Raw genomic sequence first — 16,536 nt, 5'->3', positions numbered from 1 at the left:
CACAACACCCCCCTGTGAGATGGTATCCGCATGAAAGAAGAAGCAACTATAGAGCAGAGTCACCGATTTTATTCACCACTGAAGAAACACCTGTTTGTGTCATGTGATCCCCACTTCCTGTCAAGTGGTGGGGGGGGGTTCAAAGTCTGGAGGTGTGAATCTTGGGGAACGACACGAACACGTAGAAATCTGTTAGAAAAAACTGCAAACAGACATGGCTCCAGTTCTGTACACGCCTCTCCAGCCGCTGCAAAGCATCATGTGACAGGTCACATGACCTATAGTCCATCTGGAAGTTTTTGAAGGATTCTGGGATCTAAAGGAGGGGGAGTCACAGGAGAAGGGGTATTCAGTCAAAACTACCGGCCCCGCACACCACCCCGCAGTGCTCCTCTAGGAGGGGGTCCTCCTCTTCTGGATCCTGGACCAGGTCCACCGGGACCCCATCCACCCCTCCCACCTCTGCCAGAGGGACGACCTGCAGACAGAAAACAGCATGTACGGAAATTGAGGCAATAAACGGGAAAATGGAAGAAAAACAAAATATGAGAGGTGCACGTCTGCAACTCGAGAAAAGCCTTGATTACTGTTCCCAGGTCGATCATAAACACATTGAAATAGTTTTAAAGACATATCCCTGTGGTACACCAAAGGTCTGTGTGTGTTTGTACCTCCATCAGCGACAGGGGAGTCTCGCTCCCGCGGGTCACCCGTTCCAGGCCCATCCTGCCATGGACGCTTGCGAGGGGGCAGGGAGGCCATGTCCATCCCCTGCAGGGATGAGGAGCGCTCCCGGCCGGCGGGAGACGAGCCGTCGTGCATTTGTGACCCGTCTCGATAACCATCATGACCTAAAACAAAACAAAGTTTACAATCTAGAAGTGTGGCCCTAACCTCTCACATACCCCATGGTCAAGATCCTAACCTCCCCCTCCTCGTGGTGGCCTCCCTCGGCCCCCGTTGTCCCACCCCCGGCCGATCTCTTCGCCACCATCATAGCCTTCGTCCTGGCCGTACTCATCAGAGTAACCTTGACCTCCAGTCCGACCCTGGCCCCCTCCTCTGAACCTGCAACAGAATATAGATAAGAACCAGAAACTGGTGCGAGGTTACGTCCCACTAACAGTGTCAGAGTCTCACCTATCGTCCCGCCGTCCTCGGAAGTCTCCCCCTCCGTAACGGTCTTCGTGTCCCCAGCTCCCTTCGTTTCCGCCCCCTCTGTGTCCTCCCCCTCGGTGGCCCCCGCCTCTGTGGCCCCCACCTCCTCTGCCCTGATATCCCGGACCTGTCCTCCAGCCATCATCTCCTCTGCCATGGTAATCCTGCCCCCCCTCAAACTCCTGCTGTCCTCTGCGGCCCTGCTGGTTGTCCCCCCAATACGGTCCAGAACTTTGATCTGGTCCTCCAGGTCCCTGCCGGTTGGGAGGACCCATGTGGTGGCTTGGGGGTGGCCCCCGAGGGTCTGCTGGGTCAGAAAGAGAAACAAAGTTTTGTTAGAAAGCATTTGATGGGGGGGGGGGGGGGGGGGGGGGGGGCATGGAAGCGTCCGTGATTTGACAAAGGCCCTCGTGGACCAGGCTGCCTCACCTTTGCTGTTGGGCCCTTGCTGGCCCATCCCATGCATCATGGGCCCCGAGTTCTGCCCCTGTGAGACCAGAACAGAGTTAATCCACTTCCAAGGTCTGAACCTGGACCAGGTCCTGAAAACTGGTTCAAGATCTGCTCACCTGGTGCTGCATGTAGGGGGGCTCCTGCATATTTCCGTGAGGCCCCTGCATGTTCCCATGAGGCTCCTGCATGTTATTTGTGGGCCCCTGCATGTTATTCGGGGGACCCTGCATATTTCCAGAGTGCATTCCTCCTTGGGGGCCCTGCATGTTGCCCATCCCATAGTTGGTGGGCATGTTGCCATGTGTCCTTGTCGGAGGGCCCATCATTCCACCCTGCATAGACCCCTGAGGGCCCATTATGTTCCCCTGAGGGGGCATCATTCCCCCTTGAGGTGGGGGCCCTTGTGAGTCCCTTGGGCCTATTCCTCGAGGTGGGGGCCCCATCATTCCTCCAGGGGGCCCCTGCATCCCTCTAGGTCCCATGCCGTGAGGCCCTTGAGGGCCCATGTTCCTTGGGGGGCCAGGATGTCTCTGTCCTTGCATGTCTGAGGGTCCCATCATGCCCTGAGAGGGCCCCTGATGGCCCTGAGGTCCAGAGGGCGGCCCCATCTGTCCAGGCTGCATGAAACCGGGGCCCATGGGGGTCCCCATGTTGTTGGGCATATGCTGAGGGGCCATGTTAGGAGCAAAACCCTGCTGGCCAGGAGGCATGGGGCCCCCGGGGCCAGAGTAGGGCATTGAGCCTGGTCCCTGTGGGGGGCCGACATTTCCCTCTTGGTGTATCCGGTCCATCTTCATTTGCTGTAGAGACACAGAACCAGAACTCAGTCAGTCTGGGTTCTAGCCAGGTCCAGACGGGCGTCCCGCAAAACTAAGATGAGAAGAAACCCGGATTTTCCAGAGATCTGGACTGGAAAATTCACGAAAGCCAGATCCATGAGTCCAGTTTAGATGGCGGCTTTTCTTGCTGTGCTAAATCTTTACCCCATAACCCTAAAAAATATTTAAATTATTCTGAATCAAGTTACCATAGTGATGGATTCAATCAGATAATCCAAGTGGTTAAAGCCAATAACTGAGTAATTTTTCAGTCAGAGGGTCGTTTCTGGGACTATTTTCCTTCATTTTTTGTACATTAAAATATTACTTATGTAATTTTTTTAATGTAAATTCAATAAAAATTGTAAATACTTGATACTAGATAAAACAATCCAACAGAAGATGAAAACGTTTGTTTGTACTGGGAGGAGTTGGAGTCCTGCAGGTGAGATGCAGTGACTGGCAGGTGAGTCTGGTAAGGATGCTCAGCAATAACAAAACAACATGAACAGCTTAACAGCTTTAACTGCAACTGTTTCAGTCTGAACTCTCCAACAGAACGAGCTGCTGCTGCCGGGAACGACGTGTCCCTCAGCCCTGTAGCTCTGAAAACCCCCAGACAAAATGATCACAGACCAGGTCTAGATTATGAACTTCTACATTCATTTTTGTGCATCAATCTGGTTTGAAAACATCTTGGATCTTCATATATGGAACTGTTTGCTGCTCAGATATCAAAAGTATAATTCCTCTGAGATGTTTCATTTTTAAAAATGCCACAACGTTTGTGGTATATCCTGATGGTACTGATGTGTGTTTGTGTTGTATTGTGCGCGTGTGCACCTCCAGCAGTATGGGGTTGGTGTACTGCAGTGCAGCCATCTCCTGCTCCAACTCCGCCTGCGTCTTCTTTTTCATGTCCACCTTCTGTTCCAGCTTTCGGTCTTTGGGTAAATCTCCAGGAGGCATCATGGGAACTTTGTTCTCAGCCCAGGCCTGCACACAGACGTGCACTTTCAGCCAGACGTGCGCGCTTTAGCTCACCCTGACCACAGGTGAGGTTCTTACCTGCTGAAACTGCGCAGGGATGGGTTTGGCATAAGGAACCTTCTTCTGAGGGACCTTCTTGGAGTCTCGGCCCATGACCTCCTCCATGCCCCAGTCCAGACCAGGGATGGACATTTCCACATCTGGAGCTGCATCTTTATCTGCGAAGGACCAACATAGGTGAGATCTATAGATGACGAGAACTGGAGGTAAGTTCACAACTCGTACTGCTCTGCTCCTGCTCCATGGCGGCCTTCAGCTGCTCAGGGATACCCATCCCAGGGATGGAGGCCATGCTGTTGGGCTCCACGTCATCTGGGAAAACAGAGACAGGACATTCAGCTGAAAGGAAGTTAAAGCACAAAAGTCTTAGTGAAGTTTGTCTCCTGCAGCTTACCGTACTCCACACCGTCCTCTGACATCCCTGGAAGCAGGTTCAGGTTGTACCTGTCCCTCATCTTGTCTCCGGGCCGGTTTCTAGTCCAGAATTTACTGAGGAGGAGCACACCGGAGTTCATACATCAGAACACAAATAAACCTATGAAAATAGAGTCTCCATGGTTCATATTTAAGTTGAGCTCCCCCTGCTGGCCAGAAAGCAACAGCTGCCCTGTGGCTGAGCATTTCTGAGGCCAAAATCAGCTTAAATTTTCAAAATAACAGCGGCCTGCTTTATCTGAGGTTCTAATCACAAAGGAAACAGAGCAAGACTTTGTTTTTTTAGACTCCAGAGAGGAAGAGGATGTGGATTCGTGTAATTAAATGAGCTGGCGTCTCCAGGGAAACAGGCTCCTGCTGTGTCATAATACACTCACATATACAACAAACCTGAGAATCAAATTAAGTTCATCAGAACGAATTATCACAATAAAAATATATTACATATAGAAATTTAATGAATATACATTGTATTTATATAATTATAATAATTAACCATTTAACTCAACTAAATTATCATCAACTTAAACGTAAACTTAAGATTCAGTCATACTTAATGTAATTAAGTGTAACCAACCATGATATACAAATACATGCAGCATAACCTGCGCGTGGACGTGGGTCACGTATGTGCACCTATGTGCACATACGTGACCAAGCGTTCACCTGGTGTGGTCGTTGGAGCCGGAGCACAGGATGTGACCCAGCGGGTGCCAGGCCAGACTCCAGATCATCCCCTCATGGGCCATCTCCATGCCTCCCACCTCCTTCTCCACCCTGCCAAACAAAAAGGACTGTAAACAAAGGCCAGCTGGAGTCCTGTGGGGTTCTGGAAGTTCTGCTGGACTCCGTCTTTCTAACCCAGTGTGCCAGAAGAGCAGCGAGCCATCAGAGCCTCCGCTGGCGAATAGACCCTCATGAACGGGATGCCAGGCAACCGCTGCCGACAGAGAAGATTGGTCAGAAACAGAGAGAACAGTCAGCTGCTTGAGTTTTGGCCTGGTTTAGCTGTCGGGTTCCTCACCTGTGGCCTCCTTTTTGTGCCCTCTGAACACCTGCAGCTCCTCCTTCAGGTTCCTGATGTCGAACAGCTTGCAGAGGTGATCGCGGGATGCCGTCAGAAGCCAGTTCCCGTTCAGGTTCCACTTCACCTCCATCACTGTATTCTTGTGGGCATGGCTAAAGAAAAAGATGCAGGTGAGCCACTGGTTGCCATGGTAATGAATCAACCAGGAAGGGGTGTCTGTGATCTCACAGTGTGGCCAAACTTTGTCCCGTTTTGGGGTCCCAGAACTTAATGGGCTGCTGGCTGTCCTTGCTGCCTGACACCACCAGGCCTTTGGTGGGATGCCAGTCCACGCACTTCACATCAGCGCCATGACCTGCACACGCACACACAGAACATCGGGTAATGAGTCATGGCGTTCAGGCCCAGGGCTGGCTTTTTGGACTGGACCACAGCACTGCTGACCTCTGAGAATTCTCTCCTCGTGACAGCGCAGGAAGTCCCAGATTCGAACAGTGCCGTCATCTGAGCATGTGGCAAACTTGTTGTCCGTCGGAGAGAAGCTGAAGAAGAAGAGGAGTTTTCATCATCCTGAATGTACCAAACTCAAAACTGACATACTTTTGCATGTTAATTAGGCTCGAATTTTGAAAGTAGTTGACAAACAATCACACCTCATCTTTCAGAATGAAAAACCTTTTAAATTCGAAAACGTTCTTTAATCTGTCAGATTTAACCCAAATGAACAGGGTTCATCTGCAATCTGAGGCTGATTAGCTCCACCTGCTGGACACTCACAGTAAATTTCAAATAACTGAGTTTCTAAAATAGAAATGTAGATTTCCTACAGCGCAAACTCATGTTGGGGCATCTGATAGAAATTTCACAAACAGTCAAACGCTACAGCACACAAGCTTCTTCTTTTTTTAGGACCCTGCAGAAACTCTAAGTGCACGATCATGACTCATGTTCACTCATTTATTTTAGGCATCTTTCAGAATGACAATATATCTGAACGAGATGCAATAATAATTTAGAGGGCAGAGTTCAGACGGTGCCTTAAATCATACTACTGTTGAAGCAGCAGAAAAAACAGAAGTGCATGTGTCTCATGTAGACACAAGTAGATGGAGAAACCACTGAACTCCTGCTTTTTGTGACACATGAAGCCTCTGATCTCTTCAGAAAAGACGGTCAGGATTGAACCTCAATTAGGAATCCAAAATGTGACCTTAGTGTTTAAATGAACCATTTCTGTTGCCTCTCATATAATGATGCTGTTCTAAAACATTCTTAAGAGCATCAGCGTTGCAGCTTTCTGTTGTGACCAAACGGCTAAGACGTGTAAATGTGAGCAGGCAGGTTGAAGGCTGCAGCTGTTCTGTCAGAGGTCAGGAAACCAAAGTTTGGGAGCTCTGACGTTTTTCTACATTTGTGGATTTGATCCAGAATAAAACTTCAGACGTGATCGAGCCCCCTTTCTTTCTTTCTTTCTCTTCTTTTTTTTTTTTTTATGACGTGCAGAAAAAAGTTGAAGCCACCTTTGAACTGTGAACGGCACAAGTCTTTGAAAATGTAGTTCCTACAGCTGTGCAGTGAATAGTCAGTCCTAATCCTTTGGGCTCCTTTGATTATTAGAGGATAAGAAAAGTTCCAGAAAATTAAACCTATAGTATATATTACTGGGACCAAACTTTCGATTTATTTACTTTAAATTTGATACTCTTTTTGTAATAATTCCTATATTACAGGTTGTTTTAATAAAATTTGACGAAATCTGAAAACAAATGAGCGTGTCTGCATTTCCAGTGAAAATATCCATGTGAAAGCTGGAACCGTTTAAACATTAGTTTACTGGTTTTACATATGAAAATGGCCACAGTGCTTAAAATCTCTCAATTGGTTAAACAATAATCATATGAGTGTTATAAAGAAAAAGAGGGCAAAAAAAGTTACATTTTATACTGTTAAACTGTGTGTGTGGGGGGGGTAAGATAAACTGTTGATTCCAAACTATTTAACTTAAGTAGTTCTATCAAATGTAGCTGTTCTTTAAAAATATATATATTTTAAATTTGTTATTGAAATTTTCTGATGAATGATTTAAGTCTGAATGATCTTTGTGATCAAAGTTCTTTGATGTTTTTTTAATGAACAAAATTTATAAGAAAGGTAATAAAATGGGGAAAATTCCGCCCAAAAAGCTTGAACAGCAGCTTCACAGTGAAGTTTGAACTGTATGTCTGTATTTCTGTCATCTGTTTAATCTCATTTGAGTAGTAATGAAACCAAACATTAGGTAAATTTGTCCTCTGTGACGTTTTATTCTATTCTATTCCATCACGCAAAAACAGCTAACAGTGAGGGAGAGTTTGGAAATAAATTGACAAAAAAGCATCTTCTTGTTAAAAGGAACAGAGAATTCAAAGCAGCAAGGGAAAAAATAGAAAAAAACTGTTCTTGAGCTCAGATTTAAATTTTAAATTTATTTCCCCTTTTGGGCTTGTGTAAAAAATCAGCGGCTTCAGTTAAACGCCTGTTTTAGTGTTTAAGATGTTCCGATGTTTTTTCTACAGAACCAAAACCAGCCCTGCAGAACGTTTGGATTCCTCTTTCAAACTGGAGAAAAAAAGTCCTGCTTTTATTGTTTATAAAAGTGAAAAAACTGGCTTTTCAAGAGCAGCACTTCTCTGTCTGACTGCTGTGAAGGTTGGGACAGAAGAATTATGGTATGGGCTCTCAGTTGGAACATGAATGCATCAGCATAACTAGACTGTAAGAAGAAGTTGGATTTGTAATTTTCATATTCAAGGTAAACTTTACGATTCTGCAAAAGAATTCAGAAATGGTGAAATAAACCACCATCAACAGCAAAATCCAGCAGAAATACTCAAGGAAGCCCTGGAAGAAAAAGAGGAAGTCCTTCATTCTGTGTTGCCGTCTGAGTTAAAGTAAAGGTCGTGGAGGTCAGGCAGCTTCAAGAGTCAAAGGCTGAGAAAAAAGCCCTGAAGATGAAGATTCACCTGCACACAAGAGGCTGCAGACATCTTCCTCATGACTGACTATAAAAAAACATTTCCTACAAAAATGCATCAAAATGTTAACAAGAGAAAAAAAACTGAAAATGAAGCTTCTTATAATGCTATAATGACTTCAAAAGAATACAAAACTTTGAAACAGTGGCATGATCAATGCCAGAGCCTAAAATAGATAATAGTCTGGAGTTGTTAGAACAACCAGAATAAAGTTAAAAATGCTAAAGATGCTACTGACGCTTCTTGGATTACTGTCAAATAAATTTAAGTTGCTTTATTGTAGGTTTTTATAACTTAAAAATAAATTTTTTGAAAAAGCTTAAATAAAAACCCAAAAGCTTAGTGTCCCAGGCTGTGTGGACTGATGGAGATAGAAAAAAAGATGCTTCAGAGTAACAGAGCTGGAGGTGGCCTCAATATTCCTAAAAGGGGTCAAATAATCTAGTTGTCGGATTGAACTATGAATTACAGTCTTGTCCGTCTCTAAACCTTATTCTACAACTATTAAAAACTCAAAAGTAGACCAATGCTTTTATCAAGCACATATGTGGTTTTCTAGACTGTAAGGAATTTCTGAAAGCTGAATCCAATAAGAACTCAGAATCTGCCAGAAGCGTTCATGAAGAATCAGAACCTTCTCCGTTCATTTTCAGAGCAGAACTCAGCTCAGTTTTCTGAAACTCGTGGAAACAAACAGAAGCAGAATTACAAGTGGAGACCTTTGTGTTGACACCTCAAACTCTGATGCTAACTCTTTTAACTCGTGTTTGAGCCGGAACATTAAAAGGTCTCTGCAGATTTATCAACATTTAAAAAAAAGATCAGATATTTTTGTCTCATGTAAGATGGTGACAAAAAAAGGCCCTGAGGATATTTTAGAACAATCCATTTCCTGGCCGAGTGCTTTCTACTGTTGTTCAGCATTCGACACTAATATAAAATAACCACAAAATGTGGTTTTGAACCCGTCTGAAAATGTCAAAGGTGTAGATGGCCTCAGACACAGAACCAGTCAGGAGCCGCCTGTCCTTATAGACCAGAACCGTGTGTGAACCAGGATGTGATCCAGACTTTGATGATGAGGTGATACCGTAGTTGGTTTAAGTCACAGACGTGAAGGAAATCAATTCATTTTTTACAGGACCACACAAGACAAACATATGTTCAACATGGCATCCAAATGTGTGATATTTTGAGTTGAAATAAATTGCTCCAAAGTTGTTTGTAATTAATCTCAAGTGTTTTGGCGCTCAAAGACAAAGTTTCCGACCTCCTGAGGCTTCAGTATAGCTGGTTACTATGGAAACAGATTAAGGGGGCTTAAGTTAGTAACTGGATATTAAAGTTTTCTGCTTGCCAGTTATCCACAGCATCACATTTCAAACCCACATTTCCACTCAAGTTTCTGACGTCACTCATTTATAAAACTGTGGATATCAGAGAAAAAAAATCAAAGCATAGGAGAACAGACTTTTCTCCTCCTTTCCGGATACATCCAATAGTTATTTTAAAAAAAAGAAACTAAAGGCTAAACCTGTGTAACAATAGAGGAACAGACTATAGAAAACACACAAAAATGAAAAGTCAAATCAAAGTTTCGACTTTGGTGCAGACGCTGAGATTTTAGAGCTTTTTGGGATTCTCAGGGGAGTCCTTGTTTAGACTGATCCTGAAAGCTAGCGCTCCATTCTTCACACTTTCCCACGTCTGAAATGGCTCAGGTTAAATTAGTCTGAACAGAGCAACACACGGTACTATGATAAAATATAAAACCATCATGCAGACGAGGGCATCAAACAGATAAATGCATGAATACACAATTGAACTTAAGGTTTTAAACATAAAAACAAAAGTAATTTGGGGATTTTTAGGGATTTCAGAGACAAAAATACTTTGAAGTGTGATGGAGTTTCTGTCCTTTACACCTAAAAGAAGCTGTTCTATTTGACAGGAGGAGCGGATCCCAGTGAATGGGGCAGTTTGTTTCTAGAGGTGTAGGATGAGTGAGCTACATGCTGCTGTGGTGGAGCGGGAGGAGGGGGGCTGACTGACACATCACACAGGAGCACGGGGGGGGGGGGCAATGGAGGTGAAAATGAGGGAATTCAGAAAAAGAGGAGGAATAAATCTATTCTGACAGCTCCAATGTGGTCAACAGTTTTACACTGAATTACTATTTTTACTTTTTGTTCTTATGCTCCAATAAGAAACTTCAATAAAAGGATGTATGTTTTTAACTTAAGGAGTTTGTTACACACATTTCAAAACTATTCTTGGTTGATAAAATCATTAAGTGTTAATCTGAGGAGTTATTTTGAAAACCTTTTTAAATGGACTTCAATGTGGAAGAAAGGGTAAAGACCTCACTAACGCATGCTGATGCCCCTCCTGTGGGGCAAGTGCGGATGGGTGGTCTCCATAGACAACAGTTATGATCAGGTGACCAGAGCGACCACTGGTTATGACGCATTAACACAGTCTGCTGCCTCTGCACAGCTGGAAAACAAGTCTGCCTCTGGTCCTAAGCCTTTTGGGTAATGTAGTATTCAGGTGTGTTTGACTGTGTTGATGATATCACTGCCTCTTTTCAAGTAATTTTAACTTCATCCTAAAACAGAAAAGTAGAAAAGGGTTGTTTCGATGCATTATGGGAAAAGGTAGGTTCTGTGTTCCAGGATGCACATGTGGAATTCAAACCTTTATTTAAACCCAGCCAGCTGACAGTTGGAGCAGCCGGAGTGACTGTCACTTTATTTATTGATCCCTGCTGAAACTTTATTGCTTTTGGGCCTTTATTGACCTTCAGCTGAACCAGCGGGCGACCCAAACCTGCTCAGGTGAAGCATGACTTTATTTAACAGATCAGGCGGAAGTGTAAACACAGATACACGGCTCAGCAGGCACAAAGTCAACAACAGATCAGTGCAGTGCTGCAGCACACGCTTACATCTGTCATTAATGTACCACAACAAACACAACACCAGCTGAGGGGGGAGGCAGCGCCCCCCCAGGGTCTGAGCTACAGAGAATGGGAGATTGGGTAGAAACCTGGCTTCTCTAATGGCCTCCTTGTGTGCCTGGAACATCTTGACGTTGTTCATGTTGGACTGCCAGTACTTCACGTAGCCACCGTGGTCCGCCGTCAGCATCCACATGTCGTTGTGAGACCAGGTCATGGCCCGCACTGGACTGTCATGAGCCTGCACACACAAAGAGGAAGGCGGAGGTTGAAGAACTTGCACCGTTTCTAGTTTTTAGAAAATATTTGGTTCTGCAGAATTTAGTGAGCATGCTCACAACATTCTGTGCTGACAGTTCTGTTTGAAGTAACCTCAAAAGAGTCAATGAGGAATAAAAAAGGATTAACTGAACGACTGTGCGATAGGGCCCGCTGCTTCAACAGCGGGCCCACCCACCCCTTTTAGTCTAATAGCAAAGGCTCACCTGTAAGATGGTCTCAAAGTTGAAGGTAAGCCCGTTCCACAGAGTGAACTCTCCACTGGAGGCCCCGGTCACCAGCCGGCGGCCCTCAGGAGTCCACTGCAGACAGACAGGAAGCAGATTAGCTTGTATATATGTTAGTACTCACTGCATCACGTCAACAAAGCTGTGCGGCGACTCACCCTGATTACAAACACGGGACATTTGACCTTATTGGTGGAGGTCCGGACAAACTTTGTGGTGACGGCGTTCATAGGGTTGTTTTGCATCCCGATTGGAGGGACGAGCTGCAACACAAACATTTACAAAAACTGTTTATTCCCTTTCTTGCAAAATCCCCCTGAGTCTGGTCAGCTGGAACATGGAAGTGCACGCATGCGCACACTTTTCTGCACTTACATCATTGTAGCAGCCGGCATCAGGCTGGATGGCTCTAAGGTCTCTGTGGTCTCTCTGCCAAAGACGATTCTACAGAAAAAAAAGAGTTTTAAAGTGATTTATTCTGTAAAATCTCCGGCTGTTTAACGGCACAGGGTGAGTGTTTAAATAAAGTTACAACAGAAGGGGTGGGCAGATCGATCTGAGTATCGATAGTATTGATACCACGGTGAAGTATTGTTACTAGCGTGATGAGATTGATACATTCTATGCAGTTCTCCTTCAATATGTCCAGTAAAGAGCTTAAATTTGCTTATGGAGTTCATGCAAGTGCAGCCCAGTTTGGCAACATTGTCCGTCTGTGTAAACAGAGCCCTTCCTCTTCTCTCAGCTCACACCTGCAGCTCACACCTGGCCCCTCCCCTCCCTACTTCATCAGAGAATGGTGTCATTAAAGAGCCACATATTTGCACCAAAAGAAGGATTTTTCTGCTGTGTTTATATTTTTATATTTCTTAAAGTGCTGCTTTGGTTTACTTTTTTCACTGGTGACTTTAATATTTTATTACTGCACTTATTTATTTATTTTAATATATGTTCGTGATGCTGTTATACTTATATCTTTGCACATTTTTGCACTAGTTACTGTTTTCTTATTTTTATTGTTGTGCCATTACTAATGCTCATGTTCTGTCCAGTGGTTAGCGCTCTTGGCTCACAGCAAGAAAGCCCCCGGTTCAAGTCCTGGCTGGGGGACCAGAAACAGAACATTAATGGGGGACCTTTCTGTGTGGAGTTTGCATGTCCTCCCCATGCATGCATGGGTTTGCTCCATGGACTACAGCTTCCTCCCACCATCCAAAAACATGCTTCATAGGTTAATTGGTTACTCTAAATGGTCCCTGGGTCTGAATGTGAGTGTGATTGACAGATTGGCGACCTGTCCAGTATGTCCCCTGTCTTCAGCTACGGCAGCGCCGTGACCCCGAAAGGGACAAAACGGTTTAGAAGATGAATGTTCTATAATTGATTTATATGTTCAGTTCAGATTGTTTTAATTATTTAAAAGAAAGTTTGCCAAAAGTTTCTGTCCTGTGTTTTATTATAAACGTAATCAACAAAAAATTGTGTATTTCCAAAAATATTCTATAATACATTTTAAGAAAAAGTATGGATATCGAAATCGGCAATACTAGCCCTTTTCAATCAATACTCAAATCCCCGGTATAGCCCACCCCTAATTTATTGACTAATTGTGCTTAGTAATAAGTTTCAAACAGGTGTGTTACCTGAAGGTGTCTGATGACGGAGGGGTTGTAATCAATGGTCTTGCGGTTCACAGCCTTCCTCATGCGTTTCCCATCAAAAGTGAGCTGCTGCATGGCCTGCTGCTGGGCAAAGTCAGGCCTTTTGTAGAACACCTGTCGGGGAGCCTGGTGCTGGAACCGTGGCATGTGGAAGAACCGCTGGGGGGAGCCCACGTCCGTCGCCATGGTGACCAGCTAAATCTGCAGCAATAGGGAATGCAGTAAGTGACCAGTTCTACTGTCAACCTTCAGGCCAGAATACTCAGGATTAGAGAATTTAGATTTGAATTTCAGCTCTAAATGAAAAATAAAATCCCCTGATCTACTGTTCTGAAAATTACAGATTCTGAGTCAAAAGTGCTGCTGAGTTGAAGACTAGCAACCCAGGATTAAAAGAGATTATGTTTAAATTTGACTCTGCACACAGTTTCTTGGCAGATACAATTAACCAACCAAACAAAAACAAAGATTCAAAGTCCTTCAAACTGCATGTGAACAGAGAATCACCGCATGGATTAGGAAATAAGCCTCTCCACCATCGCACTGAGTTTGGGCTACGGGCGCAGAATTCCGTCAGCTTTCTGTTGCACATAAAAAACTACGGGAAGATCAGAAAAAAATTCTAAAACTCACATCCTGACTGTTACAAAGAAGCTAAAATTCTCTGACAAATAAAAGACCTTAGTTTCAACACCTGCAGCAGCAGACTGGTGACAAAGCAGTGGGTCCATGACAAGAAAAACGTTTAGGTACACTTGGCAGTTTTAGAACTTGTTTTTTTTCTTTTTACCTGACAGTCGGGTATTATCCAGATCAAATTATGGCATAGTCAGCCTGACTATGCCATATTTGATGAACACACCTGGATATTCGACTGAATATCGACATTGGTGATTGTTTAATTATAACTGTTCTAAAGTACATAATTGTCAGATGTGAAAATTGAAGCTTTTGGATTTTCATGGTAGGGTATTAAACACTGATGAACACATTTTCTTTAGAGTAGAATATATAAATATTTACAGATATGATAACGACGAAATATCGTGAACAAAAAAATTAAGGTATCTCGTTGGGTATCGCGGCAGAATAATGCTAGCACGAACCGTTGTGGAACAGAAAGCTTCGCCCCCAAATGAACCTGCACCCCTGACTGTGAACACTCTTCAGAACCGGGAAGCATACAGCAGCGGTAGAGTTTGGTTGTAAACCGAACAGAACCTCCTGTTGGCTAGCCACGCATCACGCGGCTAGCTCAGCTGCGATAACAACCTAGCTAGCAGCGGCTAATACATGTAAACACAAATGCGGCTCCTCGTGGGCCCAATGCATGGATGAAGTGATAGTAAGGTACAAATGGTTTTTATGCCCGGTTCGACATGTTTATCTTTTTGTTAAGAAAGCAGCTAAATGGCGGCGTCGCCGGAAGTCTGGTCTTTACCGCTAAAAAAAAAAAACTCACCAACGATTCCCGCAGGACACGGAGCTATCTAGCCGACATGAAATGTTTGTACTCTTTAATAACTCTTTCTTTAAGTACTACCCACGTCTGAAACTTTATTTAAACAAAACATTAACACATTTTGGGACTTTTAGCCACCAGCGGACTCCATCATTGCATCCGTTCTTCTCGGCCCTGACGAAAAGCATGTCGGGAAAGAGGAACAACGGGCGGGAGCAAACGACGAGCTTGTGCAAAGCATTGTGGGAAATTGAGTTTATGTCTGATAGACACTGATTTAAATGAACACTTATTCTGTTCTTGATGTCGACTCAGTTCACTTTAACTTACATTAAAGTTTCAAGAATCATTCCATATTAACCATGGTTAAGCAATGCTAATGAGGTTTTATAAACAGCATTTATAAAGGGTTAGGGTTGTAAAGTCATTAAATAAAACCATTAAAACTTTTGCTTCCTAACTCCAAACAAAAATCACGATTAATTATTTCAGACGTTAAGGCTTCACATGTATATTAACTAACACGATGATGCATGCATAATGCTAAGTAAGTGAATAGAGAAACTTTAGGTAATGAATTGTTATGCACTTCAGTAGAGTTTAATAATGAACAGTACTGCAAACTAATGCATTAAATAATTCACCTAGTAATGCAAAGTAATGCATAAATTGCCCTTTTAACATGTTTTTAAATAGTTTAATGATGCTAATATACGTATTAACTAACATTTATAAAGGGATCTATATCATAAGGTTAACAATTAACCTTAAAATTCTTGATTTCAGAAAGTTATATGTTTCTAAATCTTAAATTTGTCTAGTTTTGCCTTCTTGCTTCAGAAAGAGCTGGAAGTAAAAGAAATGTGGGTCATAAGAGATTATTTGTCATCAATTGAAAACTGTAAAAGGAAGTCGCAACCTTTAGTAATAAAAGAGACATTTTGGGCTTGTTTTGTGTTGATCAAAACATAGTATGATATAAAATTGGGCTATAAAAGTAAAATTAAAATTGAAATGGTAGGAGATTCAAAGTCTTATTTTACCCCTTTAGGAAAATTTGATACAACTGTACTTTGTATTCATTACAATTTTACTAAACATAAATATGAGTTTTACTTAATTTTTGCATGAATAAAAATGTAAATATAAAGAGAAACTACCATGTTCTGAAAAGGTGAAATTGTTTTTTACTTTTGACAGATGTCTGTGTGTCTTCCATTTCAAAATAAAAGAAGGATTGTGCCAAACAGCCTTATTTGAAAAAAACAGTGCACATCAACGAACATTTCTATGAATGTGCCAATGTTGACTGCAAAGCTAATTTTCTACTGTAGTCCCTCGGCAAAGTTTGCCAACAGCAAACATCAGAAATACGTAAAGCCCCGAATACTAAATGTTCTGAAAAGTCTACTTTGATTGGTCTATTTCTAACAAATGCTCCACATAAATTTTCATCTTCGGGTGTTTTCTGTAATGATTTAAGTGATCGTTGTGTGGTTACAGTATGCAGAGACGCAAAAATCCCCAAATGTAAACTCTTAGTTTACAAGTCTTTAGGAGAAATTCAATGAACAAGCCTATCATCATGATTTATCCTTGGTTAACTGGAAGAACATAGGCCTGCTGCCCAATGTTGAGTTAGGTTTTTTAAGAAAAACTTTGAAAAGATTATAAATAAACATGCTCCAATAAAGAAATTTAGAGTGAAAGGTCGAGATAATCCTTGGTTCTCGCCTCCAGAATGTGGCTTGGCCAAAGCCTGAAAAATAGACTCAGATGGTGACTGGTCCACCTTTAGACAACTGAGAAATAAATGCACTTCATTCATTAAAAAAGCTAAATCAGAATATTATCTATTTGTCACAACTGAGCACCTCAACAATTCACAGAAATTTTGGATGGTGAACAAAAGCTCACATGCTCTTCCTTCGTTTGTTTTAAAAACAGCAGTCCTAGTTTATGACCAAACTGAGGTTTGAAATTGTTTCAATAA

At 43.1% G+C, this 16,536-nt stretch overlaps 1 protein-coding gene across 3 annotated transcripts; it reads right to left on the bottom strand.

Annotated features, from left to right (window-relative positions):
* Nucleotides 1-49: 49 nt before the first annotated feature.
* wdr33 (WD repeat domain 33) lies at nt 50-14,740 on the bottom strand. 3 transcript variants are annotated; one of them, XM_023965626.1, is made up of 21 exons: nt 14,544-14,740; nt 13,064-13,282; nt 11,796-11,864; nt 11,579-11,683; nt 11,400-11,495; nt 11,004-11,155; nt 5,386-5,483; nt 5,170-5,296; nt 4,939-5,093; nt 4,776-4,854; nt 4,581-4,691; nt 3,874-3,968; nt 3,705-3,791; nt 3,498-3,637; nt 3,273-3,425; nt 1,728-2,411; nt 1,588-1,645; nt 1,141-1,465; nt 926-1,068; nt 672-851; nt 50-478 (listed from the first exon to the last, which is right to left on the bottom strand). In XM_023965626.1, the coding sequence occupies exons 2-21, from the start codon at nt 13,265-13,267 to the stop codon at nt 360-362; spliced, it is 3,180 nt and encodes a 1,059-aa protein (XP_023821394.1). In that variant the 5' UTR covers nt 13,268-13,282; nt 14,544-14,740; the 3' UTR covers nt 50-359. The 3 variants fall into 3 exon arrangements, with proteins under 3 accessions (XP_023821394.1, XP_023821395.1, XP_023821396.1); XM_023965627.1 differs by lacking the exon at nt 14,544-14,740 and adding an exon at nt 14,188-14,496; XM_023965628.1 differs by lacking the exon at nt 14,544-14,740 and having other exon boundaries at nt 1,141-1,462; nt 13,064-13,267.
* Between the last annotated feature and the right edge of the window lie 1,796 nt (nt 14,741-16,536).

Source organism: Oryzias latipes, chromosome 17 (genome assembly GCF_002234675.1).
Source record: "Oryzias latipes chromosome 17, ASM223467v1".
Classification (NCBI taxonomy): Eukaryota; Metazoa; Chordata; class Actinopteri; order Beloniformes; family Adrianichthyidae; genus Oryzias; species Oryzias latipes.
This window is presented reverse-complemented; position numbering and strand designations above follow the sequence as displayed.